Raw genomic sequence first — 19,145 nt, 5'->3', positions numbered from 1 at the left:
TGTCTTTACCTCCTGAGAAAGATAGACAAAGACAAAGATTCTAATTAGTTATTCATTTTAAACTATTCTTTCAATTTGATTTCTGAACGACGGGGGACACATCAAAGGAAAACCAAAATTATTGTTTTTTTTTTTTTTAATTTTGAACATTTTCATATTTGTTCACCTATTAAACCTTCTCTCGACTTCCACGAATAATTCAAGACCAAAATTAGCGAAATCGGTACAGCCGTTCTCGAGTTTTAGCGAGACAAACGAACAGCAATTAATTTTTATATATATAGATTGACTAGATTTATTTTTCAGGCCCTCAAGAGACTGGTTAAGGAAGGTCGCTTAGAAATTACAACAGGCGGTTGGGTGATGCCTGATGAGGCTTGTACACATATCTATGCGCTTGTTGACCAATTTATTGAAGGTAAGATTTAACCATTTCGAGTATATTATTTCTTCAGTAAATTCTTCTCATTCACTGCTAGCCCTAGAAAGATCAAATATATCTGTGCAGCGTCAATGACACTGCAGGTTTTTTTTGTAAAAGATAAAAACAAAATACCAAAAATTTGGTTTTTTGAATTTTTCACATAAATTTTGAGGTTATGTGTGCCAGGTTATGTTAGCCATGTCCTTTTCCTCAATACCAGTAATAGTGAGCAAGTTTGTTAAGTTCTTGTAACGTTATAGTAGACACATATTTACCAAACTTACTATTAAATTAAAATATTACGTTCTTTAGTACATAGTACCTACAACGGAAAAAAAAAGTTGCGCGCAGGTTTACTTTGAAATTTTTTTCTATCGAGAAAATTATTTATCGTCTCGTATAATTTTTGAAAAAAATAGTAAAAAAGCTTAACATGTCGTTGAACGGAAAAAGCGGAGTCAAATAGACTATTAATAGTTCGTAATAATAATTCATTTTGTATTATAAAATTCATTTAAACTATAGAAACACTTATTTATTAACCATTGATGACGGTGTTAAATTATTTATTTCTGTCTGTAGTGCTAAGAATTGACAGGCCTATTTTAGGCATTTTCTATATTACTAAGATAGAGGTCAATACAGTTATTGCCAAGTAGAGGTTTATTAATATGACTAGAAAAGTAACTAAGTCCTGTAACACCTCTTGTGGTGCATAAGAGAGGGCATTCATTTCTTACCATTTTGCACTTTAGCGGGGTTTCCATTGCTTAATGTCATATCTTGTCGTACGCCTCTTCATTTTTACCTTATACTTTATCTACATTAGCTTTCTAAATTTGTGCATGCATTCTCAATATTAAACTCGTGGTTCATAAATTAAAATATAACTTAAAGTAAGATTCTAACTTGTTGTTTCATTGGTTTCAGGTCACGTTTGGGTAAAAGCAAATCTTGGTGTTGCTCCTAAAATAGGGTGGTCTATTGATCCTTTCGGACACGGGGCTACAGTGCCGTACTTACTTGACAAAAGTGGTCTCGAAGGCGCCATTATACAAAGAATTCATTACGCATGGAAAGAGTGGTTCGCACAACATCAAATTGAGGAGTTTCTTTGGATGCCAACTTTTGACTCTGAAACCCCAACACTCTTAGTACACAACCAGCCCTTCGATATTTACTCTATAAAAAGCACATGTGGACCGCACCCCGCCATTTGTATCAGTTTCGACTTCAGAAAAATACCTGGAGAATACTCCGAATACACCGCGAAACACGAAGTCATAACGGAAAACAACCTCCAGAGCAAATCCAAAACACTGATGGAGGAATACGATCGCATTGGATCCCTAACGACTCATAATGTGGTACTCGTTCCTTTAGGAGATGACTTCAGATATGAATATGGCATCGAGTTTGATGCCCAGTATGTTAACTACATGAAAATGTTCAATTACATAAATAAACACACTGAGTTATTCGACGCGGAGGTTTCATTTGGAACACCCCTTGACTACTTTAAAGCTGTGAAAGAAAGACTCGACAGTTTCCCCACACTGAGAGGGGATTTCTTCGTCTACTCGGACATATTCAGCGAAGGCAAACCGGCCTATTGGTCCGGTTATTATACAACAAGGCCTTATATCAAAATTGTGGCACGACAATTTGAACATCACCTGAGAACCGCTGAAATATTATTCACTCTCGCATCAAATTTCTTACGACAATCGAACAAGCACATGTTTGAATCGTCTGAAAGGAAACTGGAAAAGTTTTACGAGCAATTGATAACGGCTCGTCGGAATTTGGGATTATTTCAACATCACGACGCCATCACCGGCACTTCAAAGGCAAGTGTTATGTATGACTATGGAACCAAGATATTTACAAGTCTGTATCACTGCATTCGTTTGCAAGAGGCCGCTTTGACTACCCTCATGATTCCTGATAGCAATTTACACACACAAAGTGTACTGCAAAGCGAATTAGAGTGGGAAACTTATGGAAAGCTGCCCAGAAAACTACTGGTGTCTACAATCGATAAGAAGAAGGTTATTGTTTTTAATTCTCTCGCTCAAAAGCGCACCGAGGTTTTAACCTTGAGATCAAATACTTCTAATGTCCGCGTTTATGATACGTCGAATAAGAAATACGTTCCAAGCCAAGTGACACCGAACATACAGGCCCACGAAGACGCGAAATTCAGCATCAGTGACACCAATTTTGATATTGTATTCGTGGCTACCGTAGGACCATTCAGTGCTGTAACATATAATCTCGAGGAATACACAAATCATTCGCAACGTTGCGTGGTGTTTTGTAACAATTGTACCGAAGACAAATCAGACCCAGAAAAGCCTAACAACTTTGTAATAAAGAAAATGATGCCCGGCGACATTCAGCTGGAAAATAAAATTATGAAACTTCTGGTTGATAGGAACACCGGCTTCTTGAGGCAAGTGTATCGAAAGGACATTCGCAAGAAGAACATTATTGATATCCAATTTGGCGCTTATCAAAGCGCACAAAGGCATTCAGGAGCTTATTTATTTATGCCGGATTACGAGTCTCCAGAAAAAGACGTGTTGTCACAGTATAGTAAAGGAAACGTTATGGACGAAGGAAACGTGGTCATCGTTTCTGGGCCCGTTTCCACCGAAATCACAACCATCTACTTACCCTTCCTCGTTCACACGCTGAGGATCTTCAACGTAGATGACCCGGCGCTATCTCACGGTATATTCGTAGAAAACATTGTCGACTTCGAAAATCCTCCAAAGAACAGGGAGACTGAGTTATTTATGCGAATCCAAACCAATATTCAAAATGGCGAAACACCTGAATTCTACACGGACCAAAATGGTTTCCAGTATCAAAGGAGAGTAAAAATGGATAAATTAGGTATAGAAGCTAATTACTACCCGATTACAACGATGGCATGGATACAGGATGATATAACTCGGCTCACGCTGATAACGAACCACGCACAAGGAGCGGCCGCCTATGAGCCAGGTCGGCTGGAAGTAATGTTGGATCGCAGAACACTCTATGATGACTTCCGAGGTGTCGGCGAAGGCGTCGTCGATAACAAACCAACTGTTTTTTCCAATTGGCTCCTACTTGAACCAATTACTAGCGATCGTCCTAAAAGGGAGACTGTATCACGCAAACATAAGAAAAAAATTAAGAGAAACAAACCGACCAAATACGAGCTACCCTCGCGCACTGCAGAATATTTAAGCAGAACCCTCAGTTATCCTGTGAACGCTTATGTGGTTGACACCAGCGAAGTTGGCGATATCGAGGTCAAGGAGCAGCAAGGGTTTCTTGAAGAGTTCCCGCCGGGAGTGCACGTGTTGGCTCTGCGAACGATCACAGATGAAGTGTTAGAACAGTTCCCCAGTAGTTCATGCTTCATGGTACTACAGAGGCCCGGCTGGAGCTGCGATATCGAAGTTCCAATGGCGATGCCTAGCGCGAACTTTACATCCAAAACAAAATTCAAGGGTCTTGCCGTACAAAGCTTGTCTTCAGTCAGTTTGACCGGTCTCAAGACTTACAAAAATCTAACCGGCTTAGAGGAAATATCTCTGAAACCGATGGAGATTAAGACATATCGTATTAGATTTTAGAGACTATTTACATAATAGGTTATTTACCGCTATTATTATGGGTCGTGAAGAAGAGCTAGTGGAGAAGTATACAATTATAATGTTTAAATAATAATTATAATATAACACTCTAGTATATCGTCGTTCTGTAGTCGCTTTTTATAGTGACACGCCATCTTACGATTGTTAGGTGTACTACGTCTAGAACCTAACCTATTTCACAATGGGGGTTACAATTTATACAGAAAAGTACGAAAATAAGGCTGCCTCAGCCGCGACCCCTATTGCGCTGTGATTATGAAATATTAAATGAATCTGCACTCTTGCTAAGATAATATTTTAAACTTATTATTCATTACGGGTATTCTATCTCAGTATGTCCAGTCATTAAGTTACTTGCGCTGTTTAAAAAAATATTAAATTGTTACCTGTTTAGTAAATGTTCCGTAAATATCAACGCCATATTGTAATAATAAACTTGACCTTGATTACTTTACTTAAACCGATGCCATTTTTATATTAGGTCTCAAATTCTCAAATTAAAATTTGTACTTGTTATAACACACTACCTAAACAGCGTATGTTTCTTAATAAACTTAAAATATAGTTAAATTTTAAAACTACCTCTGGACCAAATAAAAGATCTTTAGAATCCCAGATTCAAAATTATTTTAAAATAATTTATTCATAGTCAGTAGAATCTCTTTTCAGTCATCTGAAATACGAAGCATAATAATAATAATTTAATTATTTAAAATAATGAGCGATTCATAGCATTTATTACTTTTAATAATAATTATATTTTATTAACAACATTCACATGGTACATATTCAGATTTTAGTTTTTAATAATAATTTTAAATTTCATTATTTCTATTAAATTTACATCAATTGTTGTAAAAATATTTTCAAATTAACCTATACAATATTAGTGTTATATTTATCAATAATCAACCTATACAGTGCATAAACTATATTTAATCACAATTAGTGAACCTGGTATATTTAATTATTAAGAACTACTAACACTATTAAAAATGGATAAAAAATTAAATTATGCTAAGTGGTGTCTAAATATTAATCATGAAAATTAACTAAATATTAATCATAATACCTCTTATTCATAATAGTCTGTTAACTTAGAGCATTGCTAATTCTCGCTCTGTTTTCTATTGACCTAAGTTAGAATGAGAAAAAACACTCCTTAGCAACTGTTTTAAGTTAGCGGACCATTATGAATAAGGAGGAATATATTTACTTGGTGTATAGTTAGTTACATATAATAACAAAATAACACTGAATTCCTAATAGGACATAGAATGTGATGTACAATTTTCTTTACATTGTAAGCTATGGTTATTTAATAGATACATTTATATTTATTTAAATTGTATACATAATTATAAAGTTAAGTTTAAGTTCAACGCTTTGAGTTCAATTTTTGAATTATCTATTGATTAAATATTGCCATTATACCAAATATTATTTCAATTTTATAACTTTTGTGATAGACAATTATTATTGTCATATAATTTTGTTAGCGCTTCGCAACATTATGCTTGTTTTGTACATATTGTATAAATATTTTAGGCAACCAATAAACACAGTATTTTTGGTTGCAATAAGTATGATTTATAGCAATAAGATGCCCGTTTACAATTTGTTATGATAATTGTTCTATCGATGTAATAAAATCGTCAAAATTTGGAAGCAAACATTGTTTTACTACTACACATTAGTGTTTCATGTAAACTTAGATAATCTATACGTATAGTAGACTGTGACAGCTTTGAACACGGCAAGTAAAATAGCGGCCAACTATTAGCCTCTATTTTCAGCAAGGATCATCGCACGCACACTAAAACAAAGTGATTGACGTATCGCGAGTGTTAGACGTAGCTGTCGTACACACTAAAGTAATAGAACTTAAACCTAATAAAGTAACAGAAAGAGGCTCTATCGAAACGTATAAATTATCTATCTTAAAATCAATATCATATTAACGAAAATTTAAAAGTACAATAATAAACTACACATTTTAAAATGTACATTTATAATAAAACAATGGCTAACAATCCTTTTTCTTCGTGAATATTTACACTAAGAACATTTTCTATAAATCAAACAGAAGTGGATATCGTCCTTTATATTTTACTAGTGATAACAACTATTGATATTATAACCCAATAGACTCCTAATACCAAATTCGTATTACAAGCAGTTTGTAAACCAACTGAAGTGAGCGCGCGCGCGGTACTGAATGCTCATTGGTCAGGTAATGAGTAAGACTTATCGTAATTGGTCAACAATCGCTACTAACTACCGGGAGTGTATTCTCCTAATATGGTATATGAAAACGTTCGATATTTATTAGGCGTCTATGAGTTACAAGATCGATTAAACTACTTACCTATGGATGCAATAAGAACATGCAAATTAAAAACAAAACTATTTTATTAAAACCATTATTGTAAAGATGTCATTTCAAAATTGTAAAAAATAGTTACTTTAAACCTTACAATTTACCTTAAACTAATACATAAACATCACATTGATTATTGATAAACTTAAATTTTCATTACAGTAAATTTACAATTAGATCTTAAAAAATAAATCAACCTGCGTGGGATCGAGGAATGACTGACAGACAGCCATTGACCACCACAACCAACGGTTGTTAACTACAGAGGGCACGTCATTTCTTCTTTATACGACTTGCAATCCATTCTAGGCCAAGATGCAACCTAAATTAACAAAAAAAAAAAAAACAATTTTTAAAAATTTTAATAAGAGTGCTGAATAATTATCAAACTATTTAAAAGAAGCTATAATCTAGTGTTGATATTGCGAACTATCAACTCACTATACATACAATTGAGTGATAAGAAGAGTTCATATTCATCACGGCTGAGATAAATTATTGTGAGGTCATTATCAGAATATGTGTCCTCCTCCATACTGCGGTTATTAAAAAACTTTCTTTCACGTACAACAAACTGTGGTTTGAACATCGAAAATTGAAAACATACAACATTCGTGTTGAATAATATATGAACATAATAAAAAGCACTACCAGTGGGAGGCTCCTTTGCACAGCATGCCGGCTAGATTATAGGCACGACAACGGCGCCTTTTTCTGCCGTGAAGCACAAATGTGAAAGCATTACTATGTTTTTGTCTGAAGGGCGCCGTACCTAGTGAAATTACTGGGCAAATGAGACTTACCATCTTGTCTCAAGGTGACGAGCGCAGTTGTAGTACCGCTCATAATTTTTGGGGTTTAACAAGAATCCTGAGCGGCACTCCATTGTAATAGGCAGGGCGTATCAATTACTATCAGCAATTACGTCCTGCTCGTCTCGTCCCTTATTTAAAAAAAAAATATTTATTACATAAATCCCACCCAGAACAGCATTTAAAGAGCTTCAATTTAAGTAACAATATACATATTATATAAAAATTTCGTGTCACGTTGTTCATCCGCGATGTCTCCCTAAACTACTGAACGGATTTTCATCAAATTTTGCACACTTTGCAGTTTGATTCAACGTGAGAGGAAGGATATTTTTTTATTTCGAATCGTGACCAATTGACAAAAAATTGCTAACAATCTAAAGGAATAAATTAAAAAAAAATAATGTCTTATGCCTTTTAATATTTGTTTTAAATTACAAATTTTATTTCTGTAAGAATAGTTGTGAGATTATTTAGATTAGACGCAGTTTGACAGTTCTTTATTGTAATTATTGAACTTCTTAAAATTTAGTAACTAACAATAAAGATTGTATCGACTTTGCGCACCCATCTCCAGCTAGTAATAATATAAATTTGCAGTAATTAGAGTATTACTAAATTATTAGTTCTGTGCAGAACAATTACTGGCCACTGCAATCTAAGCAAGCATCGGGTTCGAATCCCGGTAGGTGCAAGCATTTATATGATGAATATGGATGTTTGTTTCCGAGTCATGGATGTTTAAATGTGTTTATGTATGTTTATTGAATTTATGATTTTTTAAGTATGTTGTATTAAATATATCATTGACTTGTAACCCATAACGCAGGCTATATATGTTTAACTTGGGGCAAGGTAATTTTTGGTAATGTTTGTGTGTTAATATTATTATTATCTTCATACTATAGGTCTGAATGTGACTCCCAGGTGTACATTTTTTCTTCCTAAGGAGCCAGCATACAAGAAAACTATGAGCGTGGTTGGCTTACGAGTGGGAGACAGGATGCCGGCTAGATGGGCACAGTACTTGTTGGGTTTGAAGGGCCCCGTAGCTAGTGAAAATACTGAGCTAATGAGAGTCAATTTTTTATATCTCAAGTCGGCGATACCTTACCCACAATATTGACTCATTTCCGTTAAAACAATTAAATAAAAAAATATGAAAAATGAGTGCCTCATGATTTGGTCTACAAACAGAAACGCTTGTTAAAAATTTGTGTTGCCTTGTTCAATCGATACAGAAATGAAGGAATATTGGATCGAATTGAGACATGCGATGAAAAGTGGATTCTTTACGTTATCCGTAAGCGAAAAATGTTATGGCTGACCCCAGGTCTAATGCCGCAACCGTGCCCTAAAGCAAAGCTTACCAATAAAAAGGTAATGGTAACTGTTTGGTGGTCTCCGCATGGTGTTATTCACTATAGCTTTTTCCGATCTGATCAAGCAATAACGGCAGATGTCTACTGTTCCGAACACCGAACAATGATAGCAAAATTTGCAGTGAAACAGCCCCGACTCATGGATTCAGATCTTCACCATTATTGCTCCATGATAATGCGAGACCTAATACACCACGAGTAACCGTTTTAACTCTACAGAACCTGCAATTAGAAACCATTCATCGCCCTTCGTATTCGCCAGACCTTGCTCCAACGGACTATCATTTTTTTCGTGATTTGTACAATTTTCTACGTGATATAAAGTTTTCTTCTCAGGAGGCAGTACAAAATGCTTTCACACAGTTTGACGAATCTTGATCACCACAGTACTATCGCAAAGGTATAAATGACCTTCCTACTAGATGGCACCAATGTATAAATAATAATGGTAGTTATTAAAAAAAAAACAATTTTTCTGCAATTTCATACTTTAACCCCTAATATTAGCCTTAACGTTTGGGACATAACGTGTGAATTGCCTAAAAATTACTGAGTACACAAAAACGTGTATTGCTTCTCAGTGACAGTCAGTATTTCAGTGATTTTTTGTGCTTTGCATAAGAAGTCACAATGATATGAAAACAAGTGAACATCAGCCAAAGTGTATCAAGAGACTGTCTTAGATCCTGTTGTGAAACCTCTTAACAATAAGGATTTTTAAAATGTGTCTTGGAATTTCCAGGAAGACTGCTTGGGTCACAAGCCTCGACATACCTCAGCTGAACAACCTCTCGTCAAGCACAAATCTGGACACCTTGGACAACAAACTTTGGTCAGTTTTAGAAGGCCGGCTCTAAACGACACGCCCATCAATTTAAATTTAATTTTGCAGTTTAGAATTGCTGTCAATGTACAAATACTACTACGAATGCAAAAACGTCTCGAAAGTAATTTATCTGTAGGTATATATTCTGACACGGCCTAGAGGGAGTCTCTTTTTTCTTGAACCCCGTATATAACTATTAATTTTATTGGTTGATTCCCTTTCAGCACATTTAGAGAAATACAAATACTTTAAGAGTAGTTCCTATTAAACCTTAGTTATTCATTCAATTTCTTTGTATAATGGATAGTGGTGTCACCAAATCAGACGAAGAAGAATTAGGCCAACACTAGAGACTGGATTTGCTGAAATAAAATACGAGACATAGTCCACACTATTAAAAACAGTGATAGCTCCTTTCATATTATCAGCAAATAAATTCCATTTAATTATTAATCCATCAAATCAATTATTTCCGATTTTTATAGTATGTCTACGTCTAGACTACTTAAGGCGCAAATAAAAATGATATCGACTCAATTTTTAATATATAATTTTAAGAGTTTCACAATACTCAATCTGTTCCTTATCTCAAGAACAATTAATAATTTATGATTGATAATTTAAAGGTATATTTGTCGTATTTATAGTAAATGCTTAATCTATTACCCTAAAATACTACAAAAATTTTAAAGATGAAAGAAAGTGTGGGTTGCACTCTGGGAGTGCCGGCAGATGTGAAAAGTTGAACAAAGAAATACAAGTATAACTATCGCCTTAGGAAGAGTCTTTGCTAGTGACAAAGCTTAAAAACCAAATGATTTAAACTTTAAAAATATTTCACGGCTGAGATTCGATGCCTCGACCTCGCGGTGTTTCGGCTTCACAATCACAATGATCGTATGATCATAAAGTTGAAATAGCCAAACTATAATTAGTTAAAAGTATAATCTTTCATTCATAATATCAACCACTGTCTTACAAGACTTTAAAATTTTATACACATCCCAAGAAAATTACTCTGTGCCTCTAAAGAAGGATCTGATCTACATGTTGTTAAGAATTAAAACAATGAAAAATATTCTTTACCCCTCTCCTGTAAGAGCACAACATGCCTGAATGTGCCACGGATGTTGCTTTATGGATGTCAAGTCCAACTGTTCAGATATTTCCGCTGCAGTCATTGAGCCTTTGACATCCTGAAATTAATATAAAAATGTGTTCATTAAAATTACTTTTTACGATAAATAATTTTTTTTCTCTGTTTTTTAAGTCTATAGTGTGAATGTCCAGTGATACACAGGACAGGTTTGTCGTTCCTCCAGGTTCTTCCAATATGGTCTATCTTCCATCCTTAGCGGTCAGTTCACAAATAAAACTTTGTCTTCCCATGGACTTTCTCCTGCTGACTCCCGTATCATATGTCTTATGCATTGCCAATTGAGCTTTATTTTTTATAAATAAAATATTTTTAGACTCCTTTCTTTAGTCAATTGATTTTACCATTTTGTGTGTTTGTGTTTGTGATTTATCATTTGTCTAAAGACTGAATGTATTTATTTGTCTTGTGTATATTATAAAAGAATGAATTACAGCAAAAAATAGAGGATGTCCTATTTGATTAATTGGTAGACAAGTTTTGTCCCGGCAAACATTGTTTTGCCATATAAATTAAGTATCCCGTGCCGCTCAACGTATGAATTGTCATATAACATCAATCAATGACTTTACATTACTTAAGTAATTAAATATCATTGACTGATTTATTTGCTTCCTGTAGTACTGACGGTTATGTAGTTGATATTCTGAGTACCGCAAACACAACTAGTAGAGTGATTTGGCCGCAAACACAACTAGTAGAGTGATTTGGCACAACCCTATCTTTTATTTTTTTGCCCTCCAAAAGATGTTACGCGCCACCAGATGTAAATCCTATCCTATACTAGCTATCCCATTTCCTTGCAACACCAGAGGAATCACAGGAGCGTGAAGCCCTTTAAGGAATGTGTACGCGCTTTTATTGATGATACCCATGTCTTATCGTCCCGGACACACCGCACAAGGAAGCTCCACAGCGTAGTGTAGTACGTGGAAGAAAGCTCCTTGAAAAGCGCACAGTGGAGGACCGCCACACATTCAGATGGTGGGGATGATATCCTAATTTGTGGCGTGTCGTGCGAAGATGGAATTCGGCGGCATGATACAGGTGAAACAGCCCTTCGGAACACTTCCCGTGATTAATGCGGTAGAAGACATACAAGGAAGCGACGTGTTAAAGTAGATCCAATCCAAGTGATCCAGCCGTTCACAGAGCATAATTCGAGCAAGTCTTTGTTGGGCGTGGTTAAATGGTTCAAGCTGATACTGAGGTGCGCCAGACTATTAGGTGCCTATTAGGGAAAACGCGGTATTTTGAGTTTTCTATTGAAATAGAAGAAAAGCAAACCTGTTTATTTGCAAATACCAAGAGGCATGCTTTAGTGAGTTCTTCGTGAGCTAGCATTCTATGCAATTCCTCTCGACTGATGCTTAGTCTCTGACGATCTGTAGAATCCACCACCATGATAACGAACTGCAAAATAGTTATGATAAAAATTATTACCTTAAAATGAATCACAAATATATATACTATTTCTCAAAGTTGTCATCAAACTTAATGATCCAAACACTAAAGTAAAGGCTTATGTTTGCCACAAAAATAGACAAAATTTAAAATCATAGAATTTCGCATATTTTTAACATGATAATCAACAGATTTTACAGATTTGATCTATGTGACAGTTTAATGAGAGCGCAGTATTCGCACAGGTCACTTAGTTATTATTATTGAACTTTGTATAAATGATTCTGCACATACGATTATGTTATAAGTCAACTTTTAAATAGTAATTTTTATTTTAAATGTGGGTTCAATATGGATGTTGTGTATATGAATTATAGATCAAATTTCAATATGATATTTTATCAATTTCGCTGCGGCTTAAGTCAGCTATAGAGCCACTATAACTTAACGGAATATTGACCTTAAAGGTTAAGGAATTGTATTTGAAGTGATCAACTGTAGAATTTATGGCGATATTTATCTTAACATAAAATTTAAGAATTATTAACACAATGAGGATAACATCTCCACCATCTGGATGTCTGGCTTTCCTTCACGGTTACGGTTTTCAAGGAACTTTCTACCAGGTACCACCAAGCTTTGGAATAAGCTTCCTTGTGCTGTGTTTCCAGGATAATATGACCTTCAAAAAAGACTTTAAACGGCCGGCATCGGTCCTGTCAATCCTCTGGTGTTGCAAGAGAATGTGACCCGTACTCTCCGTTGGTCCCTCATTAAAAAAATGTACAAGTGCGATTCAGCTAGTTTCCACTGAATCCTGGAACTAGATTTGCCAGTGATCGAAAATAATGATAATAAATGGAGGAAGAGAGGAGAGCCCGGAAATGGCAAACAAACAAAAATGTCGGTGTCGATTCACTCAATTTAAGTGTATTTTGTAAATTGTCTGAATAAAAGGCTTTAAAGTAACGTAATACAAGTACGATCACAATCCACACATTCAATTTGTCCTATGAATAATTCAGAGTTAACATTCACTTCATGACGTGTGCACTGATTTTAAAATACTTTCGCTGATGCAATCATGACATGAAATATGATCATAGATAAAAAGGTACACATAACAACCAGTTTACATGAAATTTACATTGCACTAACGATATATTAAGTCAATATTTACACTAATATATATTTATAATGGTGTATAAATTACTGTGGTAAATTCTGTCGGTGCTTCTTTATTGGAATTTAAACGAACGAGCGTTAAATACATGGCCAAGTGACGGTCATGTGTCCTTCAATACTCACAAAGTGGCTCAACTGCACAGCGCGGCGCGACTAAAGAAGTTTCCAGTTCATTAATAATAATAATATGTAATGACTCCATTTTTTATATCCATAATATTGTTCTTTATATATGTAGGAAATCATATTTTATTTTAAAAAAAGAGTATTATAATAATTTTGACACACTTACAGAAATTATACTGCCCTAAACTAAGCATAGCCTGTAGTATGGTAGCCAGACAACGATACATAATTAATACATTCTTAAACATACATAAAAACAAATAAACATCCATATTCAACATACAAATGTTTGCACCTACCAGGATTCGAACCCGTTCCTCTAGCCTAATCGGCAGGGTCTCACCACTGGACTATAGGGGGTCGCGAATAATAAAAGACCACATAAAAGTGTACTTAATATGCCTATGTAAATGAAACAGTTGCTTTTAGGACGCGTTACACAATAATCATGTGTACCGCAACAGCCGCGCGTAAGCACTAAACTGTGTCATATTAACGAGTGACATCATTGACGTGGCCATGCAGTCGTTACTTTTTAATGGTAATTCTGAAGTGAATGCCTAGAGATAACGTCATTTGGACGCAATAAGATGTCGGCATGTTATCTTATCGTGGAGGGACTATAGATTTTCAAATGGGAACTAAAGAATGTGATACGATATAGCGTTGCGACGCAACACACGATTAGCACATTTTTAGCTAATCTATCTCAAACGCTGAGTTTCAATGTAAAACAAACACAATGTGATTTAACAATACATGTGTTAAACAGTTATTTCTATTATAATATAAGATTATACATTTTTAATATTTCATACTCTTTAATCAAATCGAAATCTTTTTCACATTCATTCGAAATAATGGTACAATAAATATCACAAATGACTTTGTGAAGTCAGAAATGAATTTGCATCATAGTTTAATACAATTTATGAAGTGCTCAGTTTTCGCAAAAACTATGCATCCCGCAACCCTTATCAGCTGTTTTTCTGAACTCTCTTTGACCTAAAACAGATTAATAACGTAGATGTGACATAATATCAGAAACAACCACCAAGTAAACCAACCAACAGTAAAAACCTACTATTCATTGCAGATGTGAGGGAAATTATGTTCTCATTTTGCCATGAAGACGAAGTTATTTTGTATGTGTATCTTCTTTAGCTGACATTGAAAATCATTTCAAATTTGTATTTACTTTAGTTATGTATTACCCAATAAAGATAGGTTATTCTAATTTTATTATAAAACTATGTTATGTTATACATTTAGATTAAAAAGATTGGCCTGTCTGCCAAATACTCTTTAAATCACGATTCTCACTGCTCTGTGATTTTATAATGTGAGAAAGACATTATCCAATCACAAACACGCAAGCAGATTTATTAAACGCCGACAGCTCTAAAGGCATATTCACACTGAAACAATTTTTTATTCAAGATCCTTTGGTTATGTTGGAAATGAAATGAGAGAATAGATTATGGGTACCACAACTGCAAAATTTTCTGCCATGAGGTGTGTAAGCATTACTGTGTTTCGATCGGAAGGGTGCCGTAGCTAGTGAAATTACTGGGCAAAAGAGACTTAACATCTTATGTCTCAAAGGAAGTTCATTCCACAGCTTTGTGGTACGTGGAAGAAAGCTCCTTGAAAACCGCACTGTGGAGGATCGCCACACATCCAGATGATGAGGTTGATATCCTAACTTGTGGCATGTCGTGCGAAGGTGGAATTCGCTGGCAGGAATCGGGTGAAACAGCTCTTAGGAACACTCCCCGTGATAAATGCGGTAGAAAACACATAAGAAGCGACGTCTGTACGCCAAGTGATCCAGCCGTTCACAGATCACTGGGTCTCCGACAATTCGAGCTGTTCTGCGTTGCACGCGGTATAATGAATCGAGCTGATACTGGGAGCGCCAGACCAGAGTGAATGTGGGCCGGCTTAAAGTATTGCCGTATTTATGACGCCCAGTTTCTTCAAAGCCAATTTGGCTTTGCCCTACAGATGACCGCGGAATTGGCAATCGCTCGAGATTTCGAGACCCAGTGGAATACTGGAGATACTAGGGAAGGAATTGTTGTCGAGGAGCGGTGATACGACAAATGGGGTTTTTTTCAGTGGTAAACGCGCAAACTTGAGTCTTCTGGGGGTTAACTTGGACAAGGTTCAATTTACCCCATTCCGTGACCGTCTCAAGAGAGGACACGATAGAAGACACAAGTTTCTCCCGGCAACGGTCGACGATTTTCGTCGGTCCGTGTATACGGCATTGCCTATGCTGTCGTCTGCATAGCAATGTATGTTGTACGTTGGAGGTGTCCAACATATCATTGATATGCAGAAGAAACAGTGTGGGAGATAGCACAGCCTTGGGGCACTCCAGCGTTCACAGGCTTCGGGTTCGAGCAATAACGGTAGAGAACGCTGCGCCCAGTGAGGTGGCATCTATGTGTTAGGTATTTTTGGATCGGATGGACAAGGAATTACTTAAATGAGTCAGGGACTACACCTATTGAATAAAAGTGCCGAATAAACGTGTTAGCAAAGGCGTCAACTCAGGGGCACACGTTCTAAGCACGATTGCAGAAAGCCATCTGGCTCGCTCGACTTCCTGACGTCCAACGAAAACAGAGCTCGCCAAACAGTTTTCTGTCTAAACTGTACTTCAGGCACAGAGCTCTGACGCCACGCGATGGTCGCCGGTGTTTTTCCGTTGTCGTCAAGAGTCGAGTTGGAGGCAAAAAGAGCACACAAAAGATTGGCTTTCTCTTTTTCCGTATGGGCCAGGGTGTCATTCCTCATGTGCAACAGTGGCCATGACGGCTGGTTGAAGTTAACAAGAGCAGATTTCGACAACAACCAGAACTTGTCAGTTAACTGTAAATATTTTTGTGGCAGTGTTTCTAAATAAAAAATAATTAATAAATACACCATGTATACAATAATAAGACATAGTTAAATAAAATACATAGTTTAATAAAATGTTAGCTGCAGAGCTCAAAAGGATCTAAATTTGAAATTTGCAACTTTTGCAGATGACTTAAGAAAAAAGCAATTGATCGATAAGAATGCAATTAAAGCATAAATTACGGTAACATACATACATAAATTGGTTATAAAATATTAAAAATACACGTTAGAACACTTACATTTTCAGTATAGCTTTATCAATAGTTTTTATTATTCTATATTTACCTCGCTATTAGTATAATAAGTGTTCCAAGCCGATCTTAAGCTCTGCTGCCCACCGAGATCCCACATGACAAAACGAAGATTCTTCCAGACCACTTCCTCAACATTTGATCCAATAGTTGGTCTTGTATGAACGGCTTCCCCAAGAAGAAGCTGGTACAGTATTGTTGTCTTTCCTGCATTATCAAGTCCTACTAAGACAAGCTTGTGTTCTGAAAGAAAAATTACTGTTACAATACAATATTACTAATAATATGATGGATATATTATATAGAAACACTTTATCAGTGGGATTCTTCATTGATTTATGAATTTAATATTTTTCAAAAAGCAAGTTTATCTACTTTAGTATGATTACATAATTTGTATTAATAATTACACTAGGTGTTTGCTGAATTTGATGTCTATATATTACTAGCTGACCCAGCAAACATTGTACTGCCGATATTAAAATCGCGATACAAAAGTAGCTGTGTGAAAATTTGAATTTGTATGTATTTTTTAATGCTAACTCATAATCAAACAAATTTAAAAAAAAATGTAAAAAAAATTAAAAAAAAAAAATCGTGTGGACCCTTAACATTTAGGGGGGTGAAAAATAGTTGTTGTCTGATTCTCAGACCTACCCAATATGCACTCAAAATTTCATGAGAATTGGTCAAGCCGTTTCGGAGGAGTTCAATGTTTAACACCATGACACGAGAATTTTTTATGTTAGATTTAATTCAATTGTAATCAGAAAATGATGTCATAAAAAGGCATAAAAGGCATTTATTTTCTCAGAATTGATTCCTTTAGAATCCTTTATTTTTGATGTCATATTTTCTAATAATTACTAGATACTACTACCGAAAACCTGTCTATGGCAAAATTAATAGGCTATGGTGTTTGAAGTAACAGTTTATAAATGAAAAGGGATCTCTATCACAAAATAGCTTATTAGTTCCTGGTTAAGAGTGTGAAGTGGTTCATCCTTGTATTGCACAGTAAATATATGTCTCGTCCTTAATAGCCATGTATCAAGCTCTAAACCAAGTCAGATGGTCAACCTACCATCAAATTTATCATGCCCCCTTGCATCACTAGGTGATGCAACAGTATTAATGACAAGGGAAGGAGATACTTAGAAAAGAAATTATATATATAATTTTATACAGAAGAAATTGGAAAGTTCAGACAAAAAAGGTTAAACAATTTATATACAAAGATAAGGAAATGTTGATGCAAGCATGAGTGTAATTAATAACTGACACATGTTCTTTTGATAGTTTAACCTTGAAACATACTTTACAAAAACAGCCAATGTAAGAGATAAACCATGAGTGATATATTATATAATATTTTATTAAATATATGTAAGATTGTTTTTGATACAATACAGTCATAGTGTAGTTAATTAATCTTTACATAAGACACGATTGTATATGTATAGTAAGTCAAAAGATAAATGCCAAATATTATACTGAGATACATTAATTATAAACAAGTTAATTTTAAATCTTTTTAAAATTATTATTCCTTACATGGATAGACTTACCTTCGTTTCCGAATAAACTCCAAATTTTTGAAATAAGAAGCCCCATGGTATTTAAGTTTGTATAACTTGACTGATTGATTTAGAATAACATTTTCAAAATAACATGAATAAAACTGTAAAACGAGGGCATTATTACTATTTTATTTTAATAAAAGGCCCTATGTTGTTTCATAGTTTAACTAACAGAAACTCTTATGATGTTTAGTTAAAACTAAGTATTGCGTAAATTATGTTACGCGTCGTGGTCCGTTTCAACAATAACTATTCCATCAAAACGAAATTAGCAGACAAGTTCCTGAATACAAAACGCACTTCATTTACATGTAGTTAATTGTAAACAGAAAATTAAACGCTAACAGTTAACACAAAAAATTAAAACCATGTTTAAAATTCTCTCAGAAAACTTGTTGTGCACCTTGGAATTTGTATAAATCCACAATCCGAAACGGCTCCCAATGAGAATTAAAACACTACGTTCACCAAGGTTCACCAGTATCCACAATTCATAACTGACATCTGACAAGACGAAGACACTAAGACAGTAGTGAGTAGTGACTAGTGAGTAGACACAAATCAGTAGGTAGGTAGTTTTGATACAGATTCCAAAGTCACTTTTGAATTATCTTATTTCACGAGTCACCAGTCACATGTCAAAAGAATATTGACATTGAAATTGACAAATAATGTTATAGATACTAAATATATAAAAGTCCATCTCTCCATCCAGTCCAGTCTCCATCGATTACTGACTAGAGAGGAAGTAATAGATAAAAACAGGTACATTGATTTTTAAGAAGAATACACCTACAATTTATTTATTTAAAATTAAGTGGAAATTTACCAGAGTTTCTATCTTCTGCTTTCAGCATTGGCCGCCTTTATGAAAGCATAATCATACCGTCATTTGGAACTTTTCCGATAATGGGTTGCGAAGATGCTAGAGATGCGTGGAAAATGATCCATCCTCTTTGCAAAATTATACAAAATAGTTTATAAATGCTCATATTTGCTCTTCCGGAAACAAAATAGATAGCATGGTGGCAAGATAGGTCACCATGGCCTATC

At 35.1% G+C, this 19,145-nt stretch overlaps 2 protein-coding genes across 4 annotated transcripts in view; one reads left to right on the top strand and one right to left on the bottom strand.

Annotated features, from left to right (window-relative positions):
- The window catches only part of LOC126978385 (alpha-mannosidase 2), a 120,491-nt gene extending 114,741 nt beyond the window's left edge, over nucleotides 1–5,750 (top strand). For both annotated transcript variants that reach the window (XM_050827147.1, XM_050827146.1), the window contains exons 7-8: nucleotides 307–418; nucleotides 1,355–5,750. In XM_050827147.1, the coding sequence (XP_050683104.1) occupies nucleotides 307–418; nucleotides 1,355–4,056 (2,814 nt within the window). In that variant the 3' untranslated portion in view covers nucleotides 4,057–5,750. The remainder of the gene's footprint in view (nucleotides 1–306; nucleotides 419–1,354) is intronic.
- LOC126978412 (ADP-ribosylation factor-like protein 5B) lies at nucleotides 4,702–18,621 on the bottom strand. 2 transcript variants are annotated; one of them, XM_050827184.1, is made up of 6 exons: nucleotides 18,496–18,621; nucleotides 18,081–18,193; nucleotides 16,547–16,755; nucleotides 11,921–12,046; nucleotides 10,564–10,673; nucleotides 4,702–6,779 (listed from the first exon to the last, which is right to left on the bottom strand). In XM_050827184.1, exons 2-6 carry the CDS (start codon nucleotides 18,124–18,126, stop codon nucleotides 6,731–6,733), a joined length of 540 nt encoding a protein of 179 aa, XP_050683141.1. In that variant the 5' UTR covers nucleotides 18,127–18,193; nucleotides 18,496–18,621; the 3' UTR covers nucleotides 4,702–6,730. The 2 variants fall into 2 exon arrangements, with proteins under 2 accessions (XP_050683141.1, XP_050683140.1); XM_050827183.1 differs by lacking the exon at nucleotides 18,496–18,621 and having other exon boundaries at nucleotides 18,081–18,489.
- Nucleotides 18,622–19,145: the final 524 nt, after the last annotated feature.

This window comes from Leptidea sinapis, chromosome Z (genome assembly GCF_905404315.1).
Source record: "Leptidea sinapis chromosome Z, ilLepSina1.1, whole genome shotgun sequence".
Lineage (NCBI taxonomy): Eukaryota > Metazoa > Arthropoda > Insecta > Lepidoptera > Pieridae > Leptidea > Leptidea sinapis.
This window is presented reverse-complemented; position numbering and strand designations above follow the sequence as displayed.

Excerpts from the sequence above, each read along its gene's own strand:
- LOC126978412 (XM_050827184.1), bottom strand. The coding sequence starts at position 18,126 with ATGGGGCTTCTTATTTCAAAAATTTGGAGTTTATTCGGAAACGAAG. Across the intron at positions 12,047-16,546 it reads CTTATTATACTAATAGCGAG|TTCGTTATCATGGTGGTGGA; the intron begins GTAAATATAGAA and ends ACTATTTTGCAG. Across the intron at positions 6,780-10,563 it reads TGTGCTCTTACAGGAGAGGG|GTTGCATCTTGGCCTAGAAT; the intron begins GTAAAGAATATT and ends TTGTTAATTTAG.